At 44.8% G+C, this 26,080-nt stretch overlaps 1 protein-coding gene across 1 annotated transcript in view; it reads left to right on the top strand.

Annotated features, from left to right (window-relative positions):
• met (MET proto-oncogene, receptor tyrosine kinase) overlaps nucleotides 1-26,080 on the top strand; it is a 106,194-nt gene that overhangs the window by 43,818 nt on the left and 36,296 nt on the right. Inside the window, exons 4-10 of the mRNA XM_054732750.2 lie at nucleotides 6,947-7,075; nucleotides 7,445-7,621; nucleotides 7,853-8,010; nucleotides 8,548-8,662; nucleotides 9,859-9,995; nucleotides 10,124-10,288; nucleotides 10,561-10,660. Coding sequence (XP_054588725.1) covers nucleotides 6,947-7,075; nucleotides 7,445-7,621; nucleotides 7,853-8,010; nucleotides 8,548-8,662; nucleotides 9,859-9,995; nucleotides 10,124-10,288; nucleotides 10,561-10,660 — 981 coding nt within the window. The remainder of the gene's footprint in view (nucleotides 1-6,946; nucleotides 7,076-7,444; nucleotides 7,622-7,852; nucleotides 8,011-8,547; nucleotides 8,663-9,858; nucleotides 9,996-10,123; nucleotides 10,289-10,560; nucleotides 10,661-26,080) is intronic.

Genomic DNA, 26,080 nt, shown 5'->3' on the forward strand with positions numbered 1-26,080 from the left:
GGTCACAGGACGTTGCAGGGTTGTTTTGAGACCACAGACTGGATGACTCTCTGCCAAGGATATGATGAGGACATCAATGCCATGACTGGATGTGTCACTGACTATATAAACTTCTGTGTGGACAACATCATACCCACCAGAACAGTGAGATGCTTCGCTAATAACAAGCCCTGGATCACCAGTGAACTGAAGAATCTGCTAAATGAGAAAAAAGAGCCTTCAAGGAGGGAGACAGGGAATTATTGAGGAGTATACAGAAGCAACGGAAGATCAAGATCAGAGACAGCAAGGAGGCATACAGGAAGAAGTTGGAGAACAAACAACAGAGGAACAATATCAGAGATGTCTGGTCAGGGATGAAGAAGATCACAGGCTTCAAGCAGAGGAAGGATTGCACAGATGGCAGCCTGGACACAGCCAATGAACTGAACAAGTTCTTCAATAGGTTCAGTTCAGGAACAAATCCAGCATCCTCCTCGCCTGTCCCCAGCAAATCAGACATCCCATCCTCCTCTGATCCAACATTTTACCGGCACACGTCAGCTCTTTTGTCTTCTAACACAGTCATGGACTCTTCTGGTTCTATAAATCTGTCTCCAACCAAGTCAGGAGATGCTGCTGCTCCATTTACCTCCCCCTCCCACCTATCTGTCTCTAGAAGTCAGGGGAAGAGGCATCTGGAGAGACTGAACAGGAACAAGGCTGCAGGTCCAGATGGTGTCAGCACCAGCGTACTGAAGGCCTGTGCAGAGCAGCTCTGAGGGATTCTGCAGCACCTCTTCAACCTCAGCCTGGCCCAGGAGAAGGTTCCAGTCCTGTGGAAGACATCCTGCCTTGTTCCAGTTCCAAAGAAAACGCCCATCAATCAATGACGACTACAGACCGGTTGCCTTGACATCCCACATCATGAAGGTCCTGGAGAGAATCCTGTTGGTCCACCCGAATAAGCAAACTAGAACATATCAGGACCTGCTGCTGTTTGCTTATTGCCATGGAGTTGGAGTTGAAGATGCCATCATCCAGCTGCTTCAACCAACCCACTGTCATCTGGACAAAGCAGGCAGCACTGTGAGGGTCATGTTCTTTGATTTTTCCAGTGCATTTAACACAATCCAGCCTGATGTACTTTGCCAGAAACTCCAGAAGACACAGGTGGGGGCCTCAACTATCGCCTGGATTAAAGACTACCTGACAAACAGACCACCGTTTGTGAGGCTGAAGAACTGCACATCAAACCAGGCGATCAGTAACATTGGAGCACCACAGGGGACTGTACTCTCACCATTCCTTTTCACCCTGTACACCTCAGACCTCCAGTACAAATCAGAGACCTGTCATCTACAGAAATATTCAGATGACTCTGCAGTTGTCGGGTGTATCAGAGATGGACAGGAAGCTGAGTACAGAGAGCTGGTGGAGCGTTTTGTGGCATGGTGTGGAAACAATCATCTGACCTTGAACGTGAACAAAACAAAGGAGATGATTTTATACTTCAGAAGAAACAGGGTGGAGTCAAACACTGTTTCCATCATGGGAGAAGAAGTGGAGGTGGTTGAGGAATACAAATACCTTGGAGTTCACCTGGACAACAGACTGGACTGGAGAAAGAACAGCGAAGCCGTTTACAAGAAGGGACACAGCAGACTGCACTTCTTGAGGACGCTTAGGTCCTTCAATGTCTGTAGCAAGATGCTGCAGATCTTCTACAAGTCTGTTGTTGAGAGTGTAATCTCTTCAGCCATCGTCTGTTGGGGTAGCAGCATCAGAAGCAGGGACCTGAAAAGGCTCAACAGCCTAATAAAAGAGGCTGGTTCTGTTCTGGGGACGACTGTGGAACCACTGGAGGAGATAATGCAAAGAAGGATTCTCCAGAGAATCAAGAAAATGATGGACAACCCTGAGCATTCTCTTCACAAGACTGTCCGTCAACGGAAGAGTGTCTTCAGTCAGAGGCTTCTTCAGTTTCACTGCAACACTGACCGCTACTGGAGATCCTTCCTGCCAACAGCCATTGTAATATACAACAACTCTTTGATGACTTGATTATTATTATTATTATTCTGAGTTACTACAGCAATCGATTTCCCTCTGGGATTAATAAAGTATTTTTGAATTGAATTGAATTGAATTGAAATGAAAGAAAGTAAAAAAAAAACGTTTTATGATCAGTTTAACTTAAACACTTTCCTGACAATCCTTGTCATTGTGTGCGTAAAAAAAGTGTAGAAATAAAAAAATGACGTGTGGTAATAGGGAAATAGCTGGCGAGCCGTGTTGACACGTTTGCGCATGCACCATGAGTGGTTATGCTACTTTTTGGGTCGCAGCCTCTCGCAGCGCCACTTCAACAGTGTGATACACTCAAGAGGGAGGAACAAAATATCAAACATGCCAGAAATCCATGCAAGCTCACGACTGCTGATCGGTAGCTGGTCACATGATGTTTATCGCCTCTCGTAACCCCCTGTATACTACACGACGCTCAGCGCAAAACTCGCCCCGATCTTGTAGATTCTCGAGGGAAACATTGGCTCTATAAAGTGAAACGGTCGCACAGTCTCTGCCTGGCTTAACACAACCCAACTGATATTAAATAAGCCACAAAGTAAAAGATCCACACTGTTGGACAAAAAATCTTACTATATACAAGTCCAGCAGCAACAAAGCCAGGTCACTATCACTCTGTGATTTTATAGCCTCCGTCAAACCGCGCCGCGGCTATGTTCACTCTGGTTTTAACTTTTTGATTTGCTTCCCAAGACATTATTCTGTTACTTTTACTTCCAGGCTACGCCATGATACCAACAACAAAAAGCTAATTTCTCCTTTGTACTTTCCAGTGGCTGTTTGCAAACTGAAAAAGCTAACTGCTAGCCTTTCAGCACAGTAAACCACTATTGCTGTAAAGCAGGTAGAGACCTTCCACTAGTGTTTCCACGTGAACCACAAAACTGTTAAGTGAAGTTTCCTGTCATCAGAAAGCTACAGAGTACTGTTGAATGTGGACTCATGTTTCAGGCTGAAGAAGCACAGAAACCAGTTTGAAAGCATTAGCATAAAGTGTTGAAGCTAGTGTTGTTGTGTTTGTGTTTCCAGTTGAGATGCAGCTTTTGACCCAGACTGCCGTGTCCACTTGTTAGCACGCGTGACTGAAGTATTTCATTCACTTTCTCCCCCACAAATTTCCAAGGCATACATTTGAACTAAAGACCCTCCAGCCACCTGCTGCTTCAGTCCAAAGCAGTGAAACAACAAGAAATCTATGAGAGGAGTTTGTCTGCAGCTCACTTCATTGTTAGGTTGATAAAAAAAAGGACCTGTCATCTTTTCATCCATTTCAGTTTCCTGGTCGGTCCCAGGGGACAGAGCGAGATGGAGCACAGAAAAAAAATGAGTGTTGTTTCCCCCCCAGTGGACCGGTTCAGGAAGTGTTCTCCTTGACTTCAGTTGGATCTATGTGGGAATAACATAGTGCCCGTGTTTATAGACCAAACTTCCCCCAGCCTGCTTAATACAATAAGCTGTAATTTACACTGCTATTACCTCCAGAGAGATGGCTGTTGTGTGGCCACGTCCCCGGCAGAAAGCCACCCATTATACTCCCGGTCACAAAGCTGATGTTGATCATGAGGCTCCGGCAGTGGCAGGAACGATGCTGGGAAACGAAATGTGTTTTTCAGGGGAAGTCTGAGGGAAAGTTGTGGGTCAGCCAACTGATGTTGAAATCTTTACAGTGTTGAGTGTTTTTTGTTGCCAGTGAACTCACAATAAGAAAATAAAGCAGTCATCGCTGAGTGCATCATATAGACTTTTTCCCAGTGCAATGAATTACACACTTACCCCAACTCTCACCTCGGCATTGCCTTCACACTGATCCAGGGCTGTGTGAGGGATTCGTTTGGCTCCTGACACCACGGTGCTTGTTTTGTTAAAGGATAAATCTCTTTGCAGTGAGATATTGACATGCAAAAACAATAAATTAGTGTGTGTGTGAGTGGGTGTGTGTATGTAATTTATAAAGGCTTTGGGTAACTGGTGTTACCACACACCCCTTTAGAGGATCCTGCTCCGTTGTTTTTTTCTCTGAAGCCTGTAACAGCCACGCAACTACAGGTGATAAACGCTGTTCCAGGTGTGTGTGTGTGTGTGTGTGTGTGTGTGTGTGTGTGTGTGTGTGTGTGTGTGTGTGTGTGTGTGTGTGTGTGTGTGTGTGTGTGTGTGTGTGTGTGTGTGCAGATGATATAGTATAAAGATATAAATAAAATGTTTAGCTTGAAATCACAATGGTAAAAATACAAATTTAGAACTAATACTTTCACATTTATCACATTTTAATATAAATATTTTGCCGACGCACTTTTAGTTGTCTAGTCCCCTATCCAGCATCTCAGATGATGGGATGCTAAGCTGTTAAAACATGGATCATTTATCAGCGGTTCTCCTTGTTCATTAATAAATGATCCGTGACTGAATAGAGTCACACCAGCTCACCATCAAAGGGACGCTCAGGTGTTAGACAGGACTTCTCTTCACCAAGTTAGTTAAAAACCACCAACTTTATATTTAGATATGGTGTAATGTAGCTTTGGACTGAGATGTTAACATTAGCATTTAAACTTATGTTTAAACATTCAGATGTTATATTGTCATTTACAGCAAACGCTGATATGTTGGTACTTGGTGGAAAAGTGGGATTTTCTGATCTGGTTTCTGTGTAAAAGTGAACATCTCACCAGTTTCTGACAGCTCATTGGACAGCCTCAGTATGGAGAAACACAGATTAGTTCTGACCATATTGGTGAGCAAACATCTAGACACTGCAGGGCATAGAGCAACATGAGTTTCTGCAGACTTAATAACTTAAGAATCCCATAATACTTAATGCTAATGTCATACTATAAACAATTAGACTGCTGTAGATGTGGCATGTGGTTATTTTTACTGCATTCTGAAGTTGCTTCAGGATCTAGCAGCAGAGCTAACTACACATGTCTCATCCAGCAGTGTGAAGAGGGACAGAATGGTGTTTACTGACCCACAGTGTTTTATTTTAGGTTATAGATATTTAAAATCCACCATAACTAGCCGTTGGCTTGTCTCTGTGATCAGTTCTAATCTGAGATCATTCAAAGGACTATCCACAGCAGGTAAGATGGTATTTGCTATAACCGTTAACAGAAACCTGTTTGTAAACATTCCCTCCAATCGCAGATCATGACCGCTCTCCTTCGTTTATTTTTGTGATCTTCAGATCAGACTTCTTTGATTAGAAACAAACAGACTTTCAAAGCATCAGTCAACTTTTGCACCCCCCCCCACCCACCCCCCCACCCCCACCCCCCACCCCCCCACTCACACACACACACCTAAGGCCACAGCGGCTAAACCAACATGAGTGAACAGATGTGGGATCATCTGGTGCCATGCTTTGGAAACGGCTGAAGAAAAAAAGAAGTGTCTGATGTAACTGGGACTCCCTCACGAGTTCTACTTATTTCAGCCAGACTTCAGGATGTGTGCTATTTATACATTCTCATGCTCCAGTTCTGCTTTAAAAATAATTTGGCTCATGAAAGTTATGAAAGCATTTTAAAACTTCTCCCACAGAACAAGCATCCCCATCAGTAGTAGAGCCTCATGAGCTCCCACATCCGTCAGCTAAGTCTCCACCGAGAAAACAAACAGGTGAAATTAGTCACTTTAACATTTTCAGCAGTAATCCATCCATGGTTTTGTTTTTGGAGTTTAGAATCCATCTTTTATGAGGACAGAACATCTTAGTTCGGATTATTAGTCCAGCTCTTTTTTTACTTAAAGTGACAATGTGTAGTTGTGTCGTTAATCTCTGGAAATATCCATTGAAATGCTGTTGGAAATGAATTAAATGATGCCCAGGTGATGAAAAATACTGGCAGCTTTGTAACATATAATCATAAAAATCAGGTCATGCAAAACTTTCACCGTTCATAAAAATTGTTGTTTTACACATTTCATTTGTTGACAGAGATGAAAGGGGCCGCTTGTCTGCAATGATTAAGATTTGTACTGCTCCCTATCACCAGGAAAAATACACACCATTACGTTTAAAGTAACAGTGAGCAATTTCCTGCTTCTCCGCCCTACTGGTTGAAAGTGGAATTACAACTATCATAAACAACCCTGCTGTAGCTTGCTTTAGCTAGCGCTAACAACAAGCTAACACTAACATGAGCCAACTAATACTAAAATGATGATTGGCGAACTGAAAATGTTAACTGCTAGCATTACAGTCTGCCTTAAAGCAGGTAAATAGCACCTGCTAGAACACCTACCCACTTCGAAAAACTATCAAGTGCGGTATTTGGTCAGCAGAGGGCGGCAGAGTGGTTTCAGAAATGAAACTGGTCAAGTTTGTAACCCAACAATCACTGACATGATTGTTAAAGCTCTATCTTAAAGTAATAAAACCATCTAGTGTTACTCTGAACTATGTAAAGCTGTGTAAGATTACATTTTAACCTGAAAATTCAGAAGTTTTGAAGTGAAATCCCAACAAAAATGACGTTTCTCAGGAAAGCTCAATATTGATGTGAGTGTTACTTTTGTGGGAATCTAACCTGAGATTTATAAACGAAATAACCAAAGTCTAAAGAAAAGTTATTGCTGCAGCGAGTGGCTAATTAGGGGCACTATGGTGACTGCAAACCTGTGCCTTTGGCTTTTTCTGTGACAGTGAAGGAGCAACATAGAGTTGAAATCAAACCTTAAACAAACTCTGAAAACTAAAAGGTAAGTTAAACAATGCTTGTACTGTAATTGTCAGAAGGTCTGGCATTAGAGATGCGACTTTTCATGGGTTGTTTTTTTATGTCTGGTTGTGTGTTTGATTTTTGGCTTTAGGGGCTATTTCACTGTGTTTTTTCTCAGTCTCATTCCAGATTATGCTATATTGTCCTTAATTTTCTAGGTGCTGTTTTCCCGTTTTGCATCGCCCCATGTGAACATCCGTCTGGACTCTCGACCCGTCTCTGCTAGTGTAGTGCTGCCGGACTCTGCTGCTTCAGAGGGAGCCTTGCTGATGGCCACAGGAAACAAAGTGAGGAGTGAGATGCAAAATGAGGGATTCCACAACCTAACTCAACAGTAACATTACAAAAGGAGCGACAGAGAGCATAAGCTTAGACAAATGACACCAAAGAAACTGGAAGTGATTCCAGTTCACATACAAGCTAGAGTTAGCATTGCAGAACAGCTATCAGGAAGTTAGAGAAGCAGCTGTTTTAGAACTGCCTTGGAACACCGTGTCAGAAATATAAGTAATGACTCAGGAGATTTTTCTATTATTATTATTTATTTGTGAGTTGATGGTGAAGCTGACGTGGGTCAACATTAATGACGTTTTTGAATGTTCACTTAAAAGAACAGGACAGAAAGGTTTTTGTTCTAAATTCTGTTTGCCTCCTAGATCACTAAGATTCCTCTGATTGGCCCTGGCTGTGGTCAGCTGACCACCTGCACATCATGTTTACTCTCATCAAGAGTGACTCAATGTGGCTGGTGCGATGGACGATGCACCAGGAGGAACCAGTGCCCCTCCTCCTCTGTGTGGAGTCAGGACTACTGCGCACCTGTCATCACTAAGGTAACCACAGTCTCTGGTCACTATGGTGATTAGTATCACACGTTTATTTCATCCATCCCAGAGTGTTTCATATTATGTTGTCTCTGTATGATGCTAATTTAGATCTAAACATCAGCTGGGACACTTCATGTTTAAATGTTTTTAGTGACTAATCGGATAAATCTGCTTAGAGCAAGATCTGATTTTTATTGTGAAAAAAGTGACGTTGCCGGTCCTTTGTGCACTCATCAGATTGTCCCAGCATCTGGACCAGTGCGGGGATCTACATCAGTGACCATTTGTGGATACAACTTTGGCTTTGACAAAACAGAGAACTTCAAGGCCTCAATGGTGACGGTGGAAGTGGCTGGTGCTCCCTGTAAACTGGCCCGACAGGACCACATCAACAGGTGTGTGTATGCGTGTGTGCATGCGTTTGTGCATGTGCAGACGAGTCAAAATATTTACTAAACTAATTTTGTGCACATTCTGTGTTTTAATGAGCATTTCTTTTCCCTGGATTTTGTGGTGCACAGAATGGAAAACACTCAGGAGACAATGGGACCCATACACTGATGTCCTATAGGGGTGCAGCTTTAATAGGGGTTATTGTGTGGAAGAAAGAATGTGAATAAACATGTCCTCTCTCATTTCCTTTTGCTTTTCTGCATTTTGCCACATTCAGCACATGACTGCCCTAATTGAAAAATTGCTGGATAAAATTGCTGAATCCAAACTTTCCACCATCTCTAATCCAAGGGGGCTGTGTCTCGTTCAAGAGCCCTCTCTGCTCCAAACAACCTTGTTTGTTTTTTTTTTTTTGGGGGGGGGGGGGGGGGGGGTATGGGAAATGTGTGATCATTGAATTAGGCTAAAAGTTGGGAGCTGTGACAGAGAATAATACTTGACTTGTGTTTTGTTTGTGGGGGTGGGGGGTTCGGGTGTAGATGGACTGAGATGCAGTGTTCCCCGTTGCTCAGTGGGAACTTCACCCCTTCAGGACACACCGTGAAGGTTTCCAGTGGAAACAAAGTGGTCAAGACCGAAGGTTTCACATTTGTGGTAAGGAAAGTTTGAATGGTTGGTTGGTTGGACTGAGCCTGTTCACCTTTATTCACACCATCAGTTACACCAACAATGCAAAGGGAGACGTTTAATGTATTGTTTTTCATTAATAAAGGCTTTTAATTTATTTTATGTGCTTTCTTTGGGGTATATTGTCCTGCTTCCCATTACATCTTCTCAGTGGCCTAGTGGTAGAGTGTCCATCCTGGGACTGGGAGATCGGGGTTCAAATCCCGGTTTGGTCATACCAAACACTTAAAAATTCAGACCCAGTTCCTCATTGACACTCAGCTTTAAGGGGTTGGATTGGCGGGTTAAACCACAGCTGCAGCTCACCGCTCCTGATGGGAATGGGTCAAACGTAATTTCACCAGTGTGTGATGATGACTAATGGTACTTTGCTTATCAATAGCCCAGTCCTTTTACTTCGTTCACAGGTTGACAATAACAGAATTTATTCCCCCAATATTTTTAGTCATGACATTTCCCTTCCTATACGAATATTAGGCATCTTCTGTTATTTATTTATTCATTTGGTATTCAATTAAGCAAATATAACCTCATAAACACCAGCATCCAAAAAACTAGATAAACTACATTGGATTTCAGATTAAATTCAGGAAAAAATTATACTGGATACTCTTGACCCTTTTTTTCTGAAAATAGCAGCACGTGTGGTTGCTGCACCAATTACCCATCTGTTTAATCTGGCCATACAACTGGTGCATTTAAGCAGGACTGCAAGTTTGCATCTGTTACTCCGCTTTTTAAAGGGGGAGATCATTCAGACCTAAGCTGTTATAGGTTTATCTTTATCTACCCTTGCCTCTCTAAAGTCATTAAAAAGTTAGTCAACAAACCGCTAACTCACTATCTGGAATCCAGCAGTATCATTACCCCCATGCAGTCCGGTTTCAGAACTGGCCATGGATGTGTCTCTGCAACACTTAGTGTTAAATGACATCTTATGTGTCATTGACAATAAAGAATATTGTGTGGCTGTGTTTGTTGACTTGGCTAAAGCCTTTGACTCTGTAGACCAGTGGTACTCAATAGGCGGCCCGCGGGCGCCCTCTTTGTGGTCCCCGAACCGCACCCCCTTACAGTCGTGGTCTCGTTCTATGTGTAGTATGCTTTAACTCAGGACTGTTGCACATTACAAGCAGCCTGTGTTCTGTCCGTTTTCCACACAGGACCCCCTCATTAAGCATATCTTCCCCACATTTGGTCCAAAGTCTGGAAACACCATGCTGACCATCAGGGGAGAATTCTTGGATGCAGGAAACAAACAAGTGGTGACTGTGGGGAAGGCGGTCTGTAAAATTCAGAGGTCAGTAATCTTATTGGTACATTTCCCCCTGTGCTAGTGAAACATTAGCAGCTGAATGGTCTAAACATGTTATCTGGATCTACCACAACTACAGTAAATCTTCCGTTTTCCCACCTCTACATCAACAGCTTGACGTCCACCATGCTAACCTGTAAGACTCCTTCACAACTTGCACCCTCAGAGGAGCTGGTGAAGCTAACGGTGGACTCAGTTGAGTTCCATGCACCCGTGCTGTTCACCTACAACAACGACCCGATCATCCACAGCATCCAGCCCCTTCGCTCCTTTGTGAGGTTAGTCCTACTCAGCATGAGTAGTTTTGTTGGACAGATTTGTGTGTGTGTGTGTGTGTGTGTGTGTGTGTGTGTGTGTGTGTGTGTGTGTGTGTGTGTGTGTGTGTGTGTGTGTGTGTGTGTGTGTGTTACATCAGCAGGGAATGAGTGGGAAGTGACAACTTGCTAACGCAAACAGCAGGTACTTCCCTGTGGGAATCTCCTGTGTCAGATACTAATGCTGATATCCACTCTCACCACCCACCCCCCCACCCCCACCGCCGTCTAACTAGCGGAGGCTGCACTGTGTCAGCCCATGGCTCGTTCCTCCAGTCCGGGCTCCAGCCCCAGATGGTTCTCACCACCGGTCAGGATGATGCGGTCTTCCATGTGGTGAGCACATGAAAACATTTCTCCAGCATTCATCATGTACTGAAGTTTGGTCAGTCCTGTGGTAGAAATACTTTCGTGTTGCTGTCAAAACTAAACAGGCATTGAGTGGTGCTTGACATACACCTCAGACAACTTCATCTGCAGGTGTATTTCCTGTTTTATCATTCTAACTTTCTCATAACCTTTCGTTAATGTATTCTTAAACTATTTAAACTTTTGCTAAAAATACCATTAGCAGGAAGTGCAGGGTGGCAGGTTAAATCCGTGACATAGTTTTGTGTCGGTATGCGACAATCCCCACCAGGAGCGTGTCGAACCCAGAGTGGCTGTCAGAATACACATATGCTTTCAAATACATTTTATAATCATCATCGTCGTCTTCCTCCGCTTATCCGGGTCCAGGTCGCGGGGGCAGCATCCCAACTAGGGAGCTCCAGACCGTCCTCTCCCCGGCCTTCTCCACCAGCTCCTCCAGCAGGACCCCAAGGCGTTCCTGGACCAGATTGGAGATGTAACCTCTCCAACGTGTCCTGGGTCGATCCGGGGGCCTCCTGCCGGCAGGACATGCCCGAAACACCTCCCCGGGGAGGCGTCCTGGAGGCATCCTGACCAGATGCCCAAACCACCTCAACTGGCTCCTTTCGATCCAGAGGAGCAGCGGTTCTAATCCCGAGTCCCCTCCCGAATGTTCAAGCTCCTCACCCTATCTCTAAGGCTGAGCCCGGCCACCCTACGGAGGAAACTCATTTCGGCCGCCTGTATCCGCAATCTCGTTCTTTCGGTAGTTTTCCCAAAGCTCATGACCATAGGTGAGGATTGGGACGAAGATCGACCGGTAAATCGAGAGCCTGGCTTTCTGGCTCAGCTCCCTCTTCACCACGACAGATCGGCTCAGCGTCCGCATCACTGCAGACGCTGAACCAATCCACCTGTCGATCTCCCAATCCCTCCTACCCTCACTCGTGAACAAGACCCCAAGATACTTAAACTCCTCCACTTGAGGTAGGACCTCTCTCCCGACCCGGAGTTGGCAAGCCACCCTTTTCCGGTCGAGAACCATGGTCTCAGATTTGGAGGTGCTGATCCTCATCCCAGCCGCTTCACACACGGCCGCGAACCTACCCAGCAAGAGCTGAAGGTCAGAGCTGGATGAAGCTAGGAGGACCACATCATCCGCAAAAAGCAGAGATGAGATTCTCCAGCCACCAAACTCGACACACTCCACACCACGGCTGCGCCTAGAAATTTTGTCCATAAAGGTAATGAACAGAACCGGTGACAAAGGGCAGCCCTGGCGGAGTCCAACCCTCACCGGGAACAGGTTCGACTTACTACCGGCTATGCGGCCCTTAACAGAAAGCCACCCACCCCATACTCCTGGAGCGTTCCCCCACATGGTGCCCCTGGGGACATGGTCATAAGCCTTCTCCAAATCCACAAAACACATGTGGATTGGTTGGGCAAACTCCCATGCCCCCTCCATCACCCTTGCAAGGGTATAGAGCTGGTCCACAGTTCCACGGCCAGGACGAAAACCACATTGCTCCTCCTCAATCTGAGATTCAACTATCGATCGGACACTCCTCTCCAGTTCCTTGGAGTAGACCTTTCCAGGGAGGCTGAGGAGTGTGATCCCCCTATAGTTGGAACACACCCTCAGGACCACCCTTCTTAAAGATGGGGACCACTACCCCGGTCTGCCGCTCCACAGGAACTGCCCCCGATAACCACGCAATGTTGCAGAGACGTGTCAACCATGACAGCCCTACAACATCCATAGCCTTGAGATACCCAGGACGAACCTCATCCGCCCCCGGGGCTCCGCCGCTGTGTAGTTGTTTGACTACCTCAGCAACTTCTGCCCCCGAGATTGGACAGTCCATCCCCAGGTCTCCCAGCTCTGGTTCCTCCTCGGAATGCGCATAGGTGGGATTGAGGAGCTCCTCAAAGTATTCCTTCCACCGTCCGACTATAGCCTCAGTTGACGTCAGCAGCTCCCCATCCCCACTGTAAACAGTGTGAGCGAGTTGCTGCCTCCCTCTCCTGAGGCGCCGGACAGTTTGCCAGAACCTCTTTGGAGCCGATCGATAGTCTTTCTCCATGGCCTCACCAAACTCCTCCCACGCCCGAGATTTTGCCTCGGCAACTGTCACTGCTGCACCCCGCTTGGCTATCCGGTACCTGTCTGCTGCCTCCGGAGACCCAAAGACCAGCCATGCCCTGTAGGCCTCCTTCTTCAGCCTGACGGCTCCCCGAACCTCTGGTGTCCTCCAGCGGGTACGGGGGTTGCCACCACGACTGGCACCGGCCACCTTGTGACCACAGCTAGCAACAGCCACCTCAACAATCGCAGAGTGGAACAAGGCTCACTCGGAGTCAATGTCCCCCACTGCTCTCGGGACGCAGTCAAAGGTCTGCCGGAGGTGGGAGTTGAAGACCGTCTTAACAGGTTCTTCTGCCAGGCGTTCCCAGCAGACCCTCACTATGCGTTTGGGTCTGCCTGGTCTACGCGGTATCTTTCCCTGCCATCTGGTCCAACTCACCACCAGGTGGTGATCAGTTGACAGCTCCGCTCCTCTCTTCACTCGGGTGCCCAAAACATACGACCGCAGGTCAGATGATATGACTCCAAAGTCTATCATCGACCTGCGACCTAGGCTGCCCCTGGTACCAAGTGTCCCGATGGGCATCCTTATGTTTGAACATGGTGTTCGTTGTGGCCAAACTGCGGCTTGCACAGAAGTCCAATAACAAAACACCACTCGAGTTCAGATCAGGCGGGCCATTCCTCCCAATCACACGCCTCCAGGTCAAGCTGTCATTGCCCACGTGAGCATTGAAGTCCCCCAGCTTGACAATGGAGTCCCCTGATGGAGCACTATCTTAGCACTCGTCCCAGGGACTCCAAAAAGGGTGGGTACTCTGAACTGATATTTGGCCCATAAGCACAAACAACAGTCAGGACCCGTTCCCCGACCCGAAGGCGCAGGGAAGCTACCCTCTCGTCCCCCTGGGTAAACCCCAACACACAGGCAGAGAGTCTTGGGGCTAACAAAAAGCCAACCCCAGCCCTCCGCCTCTCACCCGGAGCAACTCCAGCAAAGGAGAGTGTCCAACCCCTCTCAAGGACTTGGGTTCCAGAGCCAATGCTGTGTCGAGGTGAGTCCGACTATATCTAGCCGGTACCGCACAACCTCTGCCACAAGCTCCTGCTCCTTCCCCGCCAGCGAGGTGACGTTCCATGTCCCAAAAACCAGTTTTCTTGTCCGGGGATCGGACCGCCAAGGCTCCCGCCTTGGTCTGCCACCCGATCCACATTGCACCGGTCCCTTCATGTTCATCCTGCGGGTGGTGGGTCCACAGTTGGATGAGCCCATGTATCCTGTTCGGGCTGGGCCCGGCCAGGCCCCATGGGTGAAAGCCCGGCCACCAGGCGCTCGCTCACAGGCCCCAACCCCAGGCCTGGCTCCAGGGTGGGACCCCGGTAACCCTTCGGGCTGGGTACTCAGATTCTTTGATTGTACATCCATGAAAGATCCTCTGAACCGTTCTTTGTCTCACCCTTCACGTAAGACCAATTTGTCATGGGAGACCTTACCAGGGGCACAAAGTGCCCCAAACAACATGGCTCCTAGGATCATTAGGGCACTCAAACTCATCCACCACGATAAGGTGACGGTTCAAGGATGATTTTTAAATCATATGTTTTTAAACTCTCCATCCATTCCCATGTTGGTTGATATTTCAGTCCATGCAAATGAGCGTTTTGGTCCCCAGTATAGACGTTATGCTTGCATAATTTTCCAATTCCAAATGTGTATTTGTCTTTTATTTTGAAATGTAGCCAGTGCTTTACACTGATACCTTAGTCATAGGGCGGGGCAATAAATCGAAAATATATCGTTATGGAAATTGACTTTTATCGAGATAATTTTTCCCATGTCAATAAATTTGAAAATAAAAATGAAAAGATGCGTGTAGGTTTTTAAGAAGCTGTACCACCTTGAGTCACTTAAAAATGTGACTCTACGTAATTGTAGACATTTGTGACAGCCCCACCTATTGGACAACCTTTGTTTCTGCGCATACCTGTAGTTATCATCCATTTATCGTAATCGAGGTGAAATCCTCAACATCCTGATATTGATTTTAGTCCATATCGCCCAGTCCTACTTGGTGATATGTTTCACCCTTTATGCACTGGAAATGTGTTGTGTTAAAAATAGAACCCAAACCCATCTAGCAGAGCAGCTTAACACATTTGTGGGATGCATCTGAAACATCTCGCGATGCTTTCAGTGCAAACCCAACCATAGACCATAACGGCTTCCACCGGCATGGAGACAGTGATACTACCGTAACTCACCACTCACGCACATGATGTAAATTGGAGATGGCTGCCACATGAAAGTTGATCTCATCACAAGAGTCATGGATACTAGTGTTGTTGCTGAAGTTAACTGGGTTTGGCAGTCATCTTGAGTCGATTTGACTCCAATAGTTAATCAAATGTAGATGAACACACGATGGAAACCCTCTGGGAGAAAGGCTAAAATCCACCTGGTGTTCGTGAGTTTTGATGCCCTATAAGTGTCTTCACTCAGACTGCTATTAATCACTCTCAGCAACTACAACCCAAAAGTTTTACCATAGAATTGAATTTTAAGTGTGCAAAGTTCATTTTGTGGCCATGTTGGATTGAGTTGACCCAAAAAGTGAATCAGCTGTAGATGTAGTCAGCGTTTGGATCAGGTTTTGTGATGCAGTGGAAAAGCAAACGTGAATTTGATTCACTTCCTTCTGATTCATGATTTTGAGTTTAGTTGGGACTTTTCCAGGTCCTGTCTCGCTCTGGGTATTAAAAATGCAGTATAATAAACATTTCACTACCTCAAACTCTCATGGCTGGTATTCTCATTATACACAAAAGCCATTCAGGAAAAAACTCCTGACAAAGAAAAAGAGCTGCAGTTACAGAAACACATGAGAGGAAAGGAAATGGAAAATCCACAGTGTGATGTGAAGGACCCAGCTTTTGACACTCTTACACAGTAGCACAAGTGAAACCTTTAGGACGCTTTAGCTCCCCTCACCCAGTCAGGCAGTATTTTACTAATCGTAGAAATGCACACACACCTGAGGAACGTCATGTCTGCCTCAGGCCAGCAGCACTTTACAGCCACAGCCTGGAGATGTTTCAAATTATACAACCTGACAAGTGCCAGACTTTCACCACTGTCTGCAGGCTTTTAAATCCCTCACACAATTGTAGCTCAATTATGAGAGCTGTGAAAAGGTGTTTAATGCATGTAAACTATCCAGTTCATAAGGTAACAGCAACTGGGATTGGATTTAGCCATCCTAACTGGTTCCAGACATCAGAACCTGCCCACATTGCTGACTTGGCATGCCTGAGGAGGAGGACTGTAGTCATTTATTTAGACTTAATTCTAAATTCTTAATCTTAATCTTAATTCTGCTTTTAACTCATCCTATCGTTTAGCAATTTCCTAAAAAGAACTCCCACTTTTAAAATATGAACACAAACAATAACATTTTCTGACATTTATCTGTAATGTTAGAGACAATATGAACTGCTGGATGACTTCTGAAAACCAATGTGCAGTAGTCTCTAGAATAAATGAATGCCTTGTGAGTGGATCTCTGTGGGAGAAAAGCTCTGGCGCTCCTGTTTCAGTAGATAGAAGTCAGCCAGAAGAGAGATGAGCAGAAGACAACAGGATTTGGGCTCTTTATTTCCTGATATTTGGGCATCTCTCCTCTGATTGGATAACATTAATGCAACTCTGACACTGACTCCATTTGCTCTGCAACATTGATGTTTTATCTCCACAAATAACACAAGCCTGAAGGAGTTCTGCTGTGTGGTAGTGTTGCTAATGCTAAAGGTTAGCTTGTACTAGCTGGGACGTTTTTTGCTGTTTCCTGGACATTAAACCAACAACAGCCTTCCCCGTCGTGTGTCAAGATGGGTGAGTCCATGTTAGTGAGAGTGTGACGTAGATCTGTCAAGATTTTCTAATCCAAGCATTTCCCAATCTATATTCTTATGCAGGCGATAGGGGTAGAAGAATGTTTTCATGTTTAACCTGCATGTTAAAGCTACAATAGGACATTTAGGAAACAAGCTAGCTTAAATCTCCATCTCTCTAACACTGTAGAGGTCTTTAAAAATCATCTAAAAACTCACCTTTTCATCCAGGCGTTCCCTCCCTAAATGTTTCAGAATGATGGCTTTGTTCGGGTTCACACCTTCATTTTGTTTATACTCATGATTTTATTTTCTACGTTTATCACTGCTATTGTTTTTCTGATGTTTTTATTGGTTAGAGGTATTTGCCCTGATCTTTATCATGTTGTACAGCGCTTTGTGATTTATATCTGTGAAAGGCGCTCTATAAATAAACTTTTACTTACTTACTTAAAACTTTTTCTCATGACTCTTAACATCATTATAATTCAATTCGATTCAAGTTTATTTATATAGCGCCAAATCACGGCAAGAGTCATCTCAAGGACCTTCACATAGTAAACATTTCAGTACAGGTCAGGTCATTAAGCCAATCAGAAAAAAAAGTTCCCTATATAAGGAACCCAGCAAATTGCATCTGACACTAGTCAGTGACTTTACAGCAATTCTTATAAAAGGCAAGCATTTAGCGACAGTGGACAGGAAAACTCCCTTTTAATAGGCAGAAAACTCCAGAGGATCCTGGCTCGGTATGTATCTAAAATAGTATAGCCTTAAATATATTGTGAAGAAAAGAAAATTAATGAAGTGGTTTTCGCATTTGTGTAAAAACCTCCACCAATAACAGAAACAGCAATCATATTTCAAAAATGAACAAGTAAAACGTTTTCTCTCAGTTAACCAGTGTTGCCAACTTAGCGAATTTGTCACCATTTCTAACGACTTTCAGACTGCCTTAATGACTTTTTTTTTTTACAATAAGCACCTAGCGACAATTCTGGCGACATTTCTGACCCCCCACTTTGACTACAACGTTGTAGCAGACTTTACCTGCAGATTAGCGAGGCATCTGAAGCGACAGGACCGTCCTTCCTTCCAGAGGATCAGAAAGAAAATGATCTGCGCATGTGCTTGCAGCATGATCACGCTACCCCCGTTGGCCAACCAAACCTTTTGTGGGTTTCTTTCACGTCCATTATTTGAGATAGCCACCGGAGCTACATTAAAGGTTGGTTTATGCTTGACGCGTCCGCGAGGTCCGCACGGCTCCGCGCGGAAAAGTTGCGTCATTTTAACAACCACGCCCCTCCACCGCGTCTCCGCACAGCCCAAGATTTCCGCAACGCGCACCTCGGAAAATTTCTAACCACGCGGACGGTCGGACGCGGAAAAACATGGCGGACCGGCACGGCAGAGGTTCGTAAATACAGACATTTGTATGATTCAGCTCTCAGAGATCACCGTGATCAACATGTTGTTAATAATTCTTGGAGAGAAATAGCTCGCACTGTCGGAAAAGACGAGAACGCTGTTAAAAATGCTGAAATACCATGTTGTAAACAGTGATTTCTACTTCTGCTATGGTGTAGTGTTGGATGCATGCCGTTGAGCTCCATGCTGCCCCCTACAGTTTGGGAGAATATTGGCTCACCGCAGAGACGAGCCGCACAAACCATAAACGCTGCGAGTTGTGAAGCGCGTTCCAGCCGCGAGCCGCATCACCGCGCGGAAAGTGAATGCGTCAAGTATAAACCAAGCCTAAGGGCGACCGCTCCTTCCGCCAACCTGCCGCATTTCGGCAGCTGAGCTCGGCTGACACTGGTAGGCAGAGTCGCACTCACACATGGCTTCTCGCACCACTTGTGGTGCATTCAAGGAACATTGGAACTCTATGATGAGTTCAATAACGTAGCACATTTAAAACTTTTATAAAAAACAGAATAATACTGTAAGTCATTGGCAGTTTGCATGTAACGTTTCTTAATACTAAATACGACCTGCTTCTTTTTACACAAAAGTACTAAAAACAACAAAACCAAACAAAAACAATATATATATATATATGTATATATATATATATATATATATATATATATATATATATATATATATATATATATATATATATATATATATATATAATCTTTTAGGTCAATATATAGCACTGAATCACAACAGAAGAATACATCTCAAGGCACTTGAAAACTACAACATAAAATTCATTTTAATTCAATCATACATACATTCCTACCAATTTAATATTTTTGTGTTTAAGAGTTCCATTCTCTTCAGACAAAATATAAATATTCCTTCCATTTTTTTATGCCATCTTTCCTTGATGTTTTAAAGGCTGCTGTTTTGTGTACTATGGGGTTTTTATTTTAATAAAATATTTAAAAAGAAATTAAATAATTTCTTAAATAAAATCACGTGGGTTTTATTTGATTTACTCTACAAGACCGGTGACGTCATCACGCAAACCAGATGACGTCATTGCGTCATATGGAAATTAGCACGTGACGTCATTTGGCGACATCTAGTGACTTTTGGGGGGTAACTTCAGCTACTTTCAGTCAAAAACAGTTGGCAACACTGCAGTTAACTTCATCTTCAAACAAACTTTGATAAAGTAATCATTGGATACACATGAACTCAAGATGGCCACCACAGCCAGCTCATCTGAGCAAACACATAAACAGCTTGTGTCGGAGTAGCTGAGGGCTACCCCTAACATCTTCTCTATTTGCTCTGTGTTTGTGGAAGTGAGGTCCTTCAGAGTTCCCTGCGATTAGTTGATTAGAGAGTTGAGCCTGGGGAACAGAAGACACATCTCTGCGCTTACGTCACGCCGGCGCCATCATTTTTAAAATAAGCTATTGTAGTTACTGAGAGTGGCTACACAGGGAGCGCAACGCCATGTTCCAGAAGCGCCGGTCCACGCGGAGGTGTTGAAGATGAGCACCAGTTCTATTTCAAGCGCCGTGGGACGACCGTGGCGTGGCCATTTACGACATTGTGGAGGACTTTACAACAGACATTATTACGCGGAGCGGCTTTATGACACAATCCCAACTGCCAAGACGAGGAACGTTTTATTGTTGAACTATTGATCTTAAAATATTCCAATAAAATGTGTACTTACATATTTTTAATAAATTCTCTCTAAACACGACGGCAAGTCCGATCACATGTAAACAAAAGTCACTTTCCGCCTCCTGTTCTCAAGTCCCGCGTGATGTTGTGACTATTGCGTGGCTTTCCAAGAAGCGCTCAACGGCGCGGCGATTCCTGTTTGACCATTTGACTTCCCAAAACCACGGCGCTTCGGTGGCGCAGCACATCAGTCTTCTGTGTGCCCCAGGCTTTAATTCAGATTAAACTAAAGCAGTGGTAGCTCCACCATTTCTGATAGGTGTTTGTATTCCTCCTCTGTCTGCTGGGCCTTCAGTGTTTGTCTTGTTAGTTGTGTTGGTGAGAGTTTGATGAGAAAACCTGATGAGACGCAGACCTCACTGCGCCTCTCGTTTGTCTCCGTGTTCTCTTGTAAAGCTGCTTAGAAAACGTAGACCTGTAATTCAGACGCCGACTTTAAGTGAAAAAGCATTTTGTTTTTGGACAGACTTGTGGTGTCGGAGCAGGGTTTTATGTTGAAGATGGAAATGACTCAGTTCAGTAATACTACGCCCAGAAACCTCCTAATCCTCTCGCATTTAACATCCAGCAGAATTTATTCTTCTTCTTTAAAACAAATGTAGGACATGATCCGTCTTTCAAGACCTAACATTATCTGGAACTGATTCTGTTTACAGTTGATGCCACTTGTTGGATCTTTAGGGCACAGTCCTTTAGACAATGAAGTAGAATTTTTACACACCATGAAGTTGTGCTGTTGTTTGTCTGTGACGTTTGCCTCCCAGCGGCGGTTTGAGGACGAGCGTGCCTTGTAATGATCCTGTCTGTCACCCTGAGGCTCATGCGGCTGCAGGTTCAGACAGAAGACAATAACACTCTCTGTAAGCACACACAAGCAGAACACACACCCATTAAATAAAACTTCCATCTCAAGTCTTAGTGAGGCAATATCCCTTCAACCCTAATCTCTTTCCTCCTTTATTCACACACACACACACACACACACACGAAGAACACCCCCCACGGTGGCTCATCTTTCAGTTTCCCTTTCCCCGGTCATTGACCTGTGTTCAGGTCAGTGGTTGATGGGTCTCAGGAGAGCTTAGGCTTCAATACGCACAAACAGTCAGAGCTAACTAAGACTGAAGCCTCTGAGATTTGCTTTATGACCCAAAGAATTCAGATTGTCCTCTCCAGCTGTTGGTATCAATGCATTTTTAATCGATTAATGTTTCCAGGGGGGCAGAGAGACACCAGCAGACACATTCTGCTGAAACCGGAAACTTCTGGGTAGGAACCTTCATGTGTGTGTGCTTTGGGCAACTCTCTTTAGATAAGGCTTAGAAAAAGTCACTAATGCGCATTTTTAAACATGTTAAGGCTCTTTTGTAAACTCAATCTCGGGAAATGATTCTGTTAATATTGTTCTAACAAAAACCAGTAAAGCAACATTAACTTTGTGAACTCTGACAAATTCCATCTGTTTTACACATGGCTGGCTTTGTTTCATCTCAGGATGTTAATGGTAACAAGGAGCTTTCAGCTATGTGGGACTGTGTCAGAAATCAGTCAAAGAATACAGTTTCGACCACAAACTGTTGTAAAATATCACGTGTGCTGGTAGCTAACACTCGTGCCATGGTGGGTGATAGTTTTACCTACTACCTCAGCTTTATTTAATGGTCTGTATACTGAGTAGCAACAGAAACGGGGTGGTCTGACTACACCCTGTATCATGTGATCATTAAGAGACTCACCCATTGGTGCTGTTAAATATCATGCGCCAAGTGTCCCTATATGGGTCAATAAGTGAGTGTAATTGTACCTGTCATCTTCCATGGCTAGGGTCAACTACTCAGCAAATAAGTAGAAAATAACCAAAATACTGCATTTAAAAAGAGAACCGTTGTTTCAAATGATCAAGAGATGATGGATGGATGGATGGATGGATGGATGGATGGATGGATGGATGGATGGATGGATGGATGGATGCATGCCACTTATCCTGGCAGGGTCGCGGGGGGCTGGTCCCTATCTCCAGCAGTCTCCGGGCATGCAGGCGGGGTACACCCTGGACAGGCTGCCAGTCCATCGCAGAGAAACACAGAGACAGACAGAACAAACAGTCAAGCACACACACACACACACACACACACACACACACACACACACACACACACACACACACACACACACACACACACACACACACAAGGACAATTTAGAGGGACCAGTCAACCTGTCAGTCATGTTTTTGGTCTGTGGGAGGATCCCGGGGTACCTGGAGAGAACCCACACATGCTCAGGGAGACCATGCAGACTCTATGCAGAAAGACCAGAATGCAAACCCGGGACCTGCTTGCTGCAAGGCAACAGAGCTAACCACTGCACCACTGTGCAGCCCCTGGCTAAGTCATATCTTAGCTAATCTGTGACGAATAGGGTGAAAGCTTGTATAAAAGAGGTCTTGAATACTCATGGTTTAGGGTAGGATTGTGGCCCGTTGGGCTCCAACTGTCGCTTGTTAAATTCCATCCAGTAAACGGGATGAGTTAGGGCTTAGTCTGGGAAGGGACAGTGAATGAGTCGTATTGTATGAAGCCTTTAAAACAGAGGCAGGAATCTGACATCCCAGAAGAATCCATCACTGAAAACTAGTGAAAGTGAGCCGGACTGCCGGGTCATCAGTGGTGTGATGTGAGCCTCGATGGTCAGTTTAAGGCCTCTGAAGTCAACAAAGTGTTACCAAATAGGATAGCATATATTTTTACAATGTTGTAGAAAGAAGAATTATATAAACTACTCTAAACATTGGTCAGGGCATCTGGACTGGAGCAAGCCGTAAAAACCCAAGCTCACTGGATATCTGCCTCTCAGGTCTCCAGTAAAGCCCAGTTTCAGCCATTCTCAGCTTTCCCACAAACTTGAAAGAGATTTATGTTACGATCGGTCATGTAAAACTGCCATGGTCACAATGCCGGAGGAGCCAGCCTGCTTATACGTTTACACACGGGGAAAATGTGATCTCTGCATTTTCACATTGCTGCGGTGGAGATTGCCTCCACACACGCTGAAAAGCTGCAGTGCCTCACCACTGCAGACTGTTATCGAGGCTTTGGCACGACCAGACACCTGTCGCCTGCACTCTGGTTGTTCTGTGTCCGGCTCCTCTTCCCATCTCCTCCCAGAAGACTAAATCCCTCCAGCTGACACCTGAATGCCTCATGAACTTCCTTTCTTTTCCCATGCCCTTCACAGCTGGGGGTGGGGTGGGGGTGGGGGGTTGCCTGGGAGCACAAAGTGAATGAAGGTGAATGAGTAACTTTTTTCTTTGGGTTTGTAATCAAGGTGTCCCAAAGCTCCTTAAGAAGCCATGAGACGGTGGATCATAGTTTAGGTTTTTGAGAGCCCAGTCTGAACTACGGCTGAACCATCTTTCACTTTCATGTGGTCGTCAAATGTGTGGTGTCTTACAGTTCTCCTGATTGAACCAGGATCCACTTTAAACATCCATGGTTTTCCCCAGGACTTAAGTGTCACGGCGGCAGCAGCGAGTGCATTTGGGTTGGCCTGAGCCTGATGCCCGAACTGACCAAGCAGCACATTCAGTCGTTTTTCTTGGGATTTTTTTGTGGCTCTGCTGTTTTTGCCCCTGACACGGTACTGTTCATGTGAGACTTGGAGGCTGATTCACATTTTCTTTAACAGCACCTTTCATGACACCCAAGGACACTTTAGATTTGGAGAGGAGGGCTGCATGGTGGTGCAGTGGTTAGCGCTGTTGCCTCGCAGCACGAAGGTTGCAGGTTAGAAACTCGGCTGTGGCCTTTCTGTGTGGAGTTGCGTGTTCTCCCCATGCATGCGTGGGTTTCCTCTGGGTACTCCGGTTTCCCCCACAGATCACAACATGCCCTACAGGTTATAAATTGTAAGTCGCTTTGGATAAAAGCGTCTGCCAACTAACAAGATGTTGGATTTGAATTACTTCAGTTGAACGAATTGTATACGGCCAGAGAGGTCGGAGGTGAACCAGGCAAAAGGAATGTGAGGAATACCTACAGGTGGCAGTCTGCTCAGGAGGGTGCTATGGGAGATGGTGTCAAATGCTGCAGTGAGATCAAGAAGTGGAAGAATTCCTCCAGTCCAACACTAAAGGTCCTATCCATCGAATAGGGTATTATCCACTTCAGTGCTACACTAGAAACCTCTGGTTCCAGACATTCAAGCAACATCATTTTGGTCAACAGCTGTAGTCAGATCTTATCGTTGGATATCATTAAACATCCTGAAAAGAACAGACTCAGTAGAACAGCCACTCCTAAATCCAGACTGAAACACTTCCAGGAAATTATACTCTTTCAGAAGTACTGTTGGTTGCTTGTATACAACGTTCTCGATCATTTTTGAGAGAACAGGAAAACTTGATACTAGTCTAAATCGATGGCTTCAAGGAGTCGAGACCAGGTATTTTTTTATTTTGATGCACCACTACATGCTGCTTGTTTGAAAGATTTGGAACCACTCTTGACAAAACTCTACTGTTAATTGTGTCCAAGATCAATGGTCCCCCTACCAGAAAAACGTCTTTCCAGAGCCGTGGTGGAAGAAAATCATCCAGTGAACCAGTGGGTGTCATACTAGAATCACCCGTTCCAACTCTGGATTTCCACAAGGCTGCACCTGTATCATCAATCGACATGAAGGGAAGGCAGTCGGTGCTCTAGAAGACTCGTCCTTATCAACAAAAAAGCACAGAAATTTACTCCAACCCTCAGTATATGAACTAGATAGCTCAGTTCTCGAGTGAACTGAGAAATTAGAAAAATACTTTTTCCTCACTTGCAAATAAGCCGTCTTTAAGGATTTCTAAGACCAGTGACTTAGCCAGTTTGGCATGGCGGGCCTGTCTTTATTTCATCCAGCTATTTGAGATCAGTTGGACCTTTTAAAAATATGTAGATTTTCTTCCAAGTCCATCAGAAAGCATCTTAACCAAGTGTCAAGTTGAATAGCTGCTGAGGCCACCAGTCGCCCAACAAGCAGCAACACAGCTGAACCAACCTGAAGTAAAGAACCACACAATAATACCAGTTAGGAAGTGGAGTCTACTGTAAATCACTCTAGATTGGATGAGCCCTGCTGTTATGACTTGGGCTGTAACCACCAATGATCCTTTGGGGATGGCTGCTTCTCCCATCACTCCTCAGCAAACCTCGGCCTGCAGGCCGCCCCGCTCCCCCAGCGAGTGTATTTACAGCTGCCCCCGACCTGTCACCCCTCACCTCCTTGTTATAAACCAAAGGAGAGAAACTGAACAATGCAACTGACTGAAGCTTCCTCTAATTCTCTGGATATTTTTCCATTAGCTGCGTTAAAAGGCGATGTGGGCGGGGCTACTGACAGCACAGCTCTATTTATTCTACACCATGACTGTGGGGGTTCATTTGACTCCATTTATTAGATTTTATAAACTTCCAAGTCCTGAATTTGACTGTTTGTGTCTTTATAAGTCAGCATCAGCAGAGGCATGGAGCATAAAGTGTGTGTCTGTGTGTGACCATCTGGTCTGCTACAGCTCACTGGGGAGTCAGATTGGCAAGTGTGTGAGGAAGTTTCAGCCACACTTCAACAGAGCTGCAGCTACTGCAGTCAGACCACCTCTCCAGGGAGCGAGATATGGATCAGAGTGTTGGAAGTCAGATTTCAGTCGGACCGCCAAGTGTTTCGGTTTAACAAACTGTACCGAACACAGATTACAGGAATTTCCGACGTGTCCACGTTGCCTTTTTGTCCTGAGATTGATGTGCACAGAATTCCTCCTTTGTTTGGCTTCACAAAGGAAAATCATGTAAAATTTTATTCTGAAAAGGAAAGAAAGGAAAAAATAACTTGTTGATATATGCTTCCATTTGTTTCATGATTTTGTTTCATGATATTCTCAGAAGCTTTTTGTTGGAGTCAAGTGAAAACCCGCTCTGGTTTCTTTATGTTAATGATGATATCTGAAGTTCCTGGTTGAATTAGGTTTATGGTCGTGGTCAGTATATCAGAGAAAAGGTTGCAGCATCCATGTTTTAGAGCCTTTTGTCAGATGTTCCTGTGGTTACTGAAGTAGAATTATGTTTCTTAAGTTTATACAGAGAGTCAATATTTACAGTGTAGACATTTATTTTCTAAACATCTCTAAAGTTCTCCCTGAGATGCTGTTAATCTTCTTTTGGTCCAGATCACATCATTTGGAATCATAGGATGACCGAGGAAGATCTTGCTTTTCTCTCCTTTGATTGGCTAATCCA

This window comes from Nothobranchius furzeri, chromosome 4 (genome assembly GCF_043380555.1).
Source record: "Nothobranchius furzeri strain GRZ-AD chromosome 4, NfurGRZ-RIMD1, whole genome shotgun sequence".
NCBI classification, from domain to species: Eukaryota; Metazoa; Chordata; class Actinopteri; order Cyprinodontiformes; family Nothobranchiidae; genus Nothobranchius; species Nothobranchius furzeri.